A 2,140-nucleotide genomic window follows, 5' to 3' on the forward strand; every position below is an offset into this window, starting at 1 on the left:
CAATGGATGAAGCCAGATACAGAAAGAACAAAGATCCCCTCCATGAAAGCATACGACACAAAGAAATTAAGGGAGAAAGCAAGTGAAGTTAATGAAATAATGAGACTAATACACACCACCAGTATCACAGAAACAAATAACCTGGCATATGCACATGAGCAAGACTAATAGTAGAACTCATGGGGATACCAACACCAACACCACCATCACAACTAACCCAACAGAAACCAAAACAGCACCAACAGAAGATATAAAACAGGTGCTTAAAGCCAAAGCACATAAGATCCAACGGTATATGAACAGGAATAAAGGATACCAACGGAACAAACTCTTCTGAACAACCAGAAAAGACTATACAGCCAACTAAGAGGGGAAGATAACCACCAGGAAATTCCTGAAGCTGAACCAAGTAAGAGACTCTGGGAAAACATATGGAGCAATCCGGTATCACACAACAAACATGCAACATCGCCCCAGGAAGTCAAGGCAGAAGAAATGGGGAGAATAAAACAAAGATTCCCCGAGATCACGACAGACACAGAAAGACACCAACTAAAGAAAATGCCCAACTGGAAAACCCCAGGCCCCGATGAAGTCCATGGATACTGGCTCAAAATCTTCAAGGCCCTACACCCATGAATAACATAACAACTCAAGCATTGTATCACAAACCACCATGCCCCCAAATGGATGACCACAGGGAGAACATCCTTAGTACAGTAAGACAAGAACAAGGGAAATATAGCAAGTAACTACAGGCCTATCACCTGCCTATCAATAATGTGGAAGTTACTAACAGGCATCATCAGTGAAAGGCCATACAACTACCTAGAGGATACAAACACCATCCCCACCAACAGAAAGGCTGAAGAAGGAAGTGTAGGGGTACAAAAGACCAGCTCCTGATAGACAAAATGGTAATGATGAATAGTAAGAGAAGGAGAACCAACCTAAGCATGGCATGGATGGACTACAAGAAAGCCTTCGACATGATACTGCACACGTGGCTAATAGAATGTCTGGAAATGTATGGGGCAGAGGAAAACACCAAGAGCTTCTTAAAAAAATACAATGTGCAACTGGAATACAGTACTTACAAGCTCTGGGATAACCCTAGCGGAGGTTAACATCAGGTGAGGGATCTTTCAGAGGTGACTCACTGTCCCCACTACTCTTTGTAGTAGCCATGGTTCCCATGACAAAAGTACTGCAGAAGATGGATGCTGGGTATCAACTCAAGAAAGGAGGCAACAGAATTAACCCTCTGATGTTCATGGACAACATCAAGCTGTACGGTAAGCACATCAAAGAAATAGATACCATAATCCAGACTGTAAGGATTGTATCTGGGGACATCAGGATGGAGTTTGGAATAGAAAAATATGCCTTGGACAGTATACAAAAAGGCAAAGTAACAAGGACTGAAGGGATAAAGCTACCGGACGGGAATATCATCAAACACATAGATGAGACAGGATACAAATACTTGGGAATAATAGAAGGAGCAGATATCAAACACCAAGAGACGAAGGACACGGTTAGGAAAGAATATATGAAGAGACTTATGGCAGTACTCAAGTCAAAACTCATTGCCGGAAACATGACGAAAGCCACAAACACATGGGCAGTACCAGTAATCAGATACAGCGCAGGAGTAGTGGAGTGGACGAAGGCTGAACTCTGCAGCATAGACCAGAAAACTAGGAAACACATGATATACACAAAGTACTACACCAAAGAGCAAATACAGACATACTAGGCATAACACGAAAGGAAGTGGGGAGAGGGCTACTAAGCATAGAGGACTGCATCAACATCGAGAGCAGAGCACTAGGGCAATATCTGAAAACCAGTGAAGACGAGTGGCTAAGGAGTGCATGGGAAGAAGGACTGGTAAAAGTAGACAAAGACCCAGAAATATACAGAGACAGGAGAATGAAAAACAGAACAGAGGAATGGCACAACAAACCAATGCACGGACAGTACGAGACAGACTAAAGACCTGGCCAGCGATGAAACATGGCAATGGCTACAGAGGGGAGAACTCAAGAAGGAAACAGAAGGAATGCTAACAGAGGCACAAGATCAGGCCCTAAAAACCAGATATGTTCAAAGAACAATACAGTAGATGGAAATAACA

At 42.9% G+C, this 2,140-nt stretch overlaps 1 protein-coding gene across 1 annotated transcript; it reads left to right on the forward strand.

Annotated features, from left to right (window-relative positions):
• The first annotated feature begins 1,186 nt into the window (after positions 1-1,186).
• LOC136832947 (uncharacterized) lies at positions 1,187-1,759 on the forward strand. The gene has a single exon (XM_067094602.1). It carries the CDS (start codon positions 1,187-1,189, stop codon positions 1,757-1,759), a length of 573 nt encoding a protein of 190 aa, XP_066950703.1.
• The last annotated feature ends 381 nt before the right edge of the window (positions 1,760-2,140 follow it).

Source organism: Macrobrachium rosenbergii, chromosome 51 (assembly GCF_040412425.1).
Source record: "Macrobrachium rosenbergii isolate ZJJX-2024 chromosome 51, ASM4041242v1, whole genome shotgun sequence".
NCBI lineage: Eukaryota > Metazoa > Arthropoda > Malacostraca > Decapoda > Palaemonidae > Macrobrachium > Macrobrachium rosenbergii.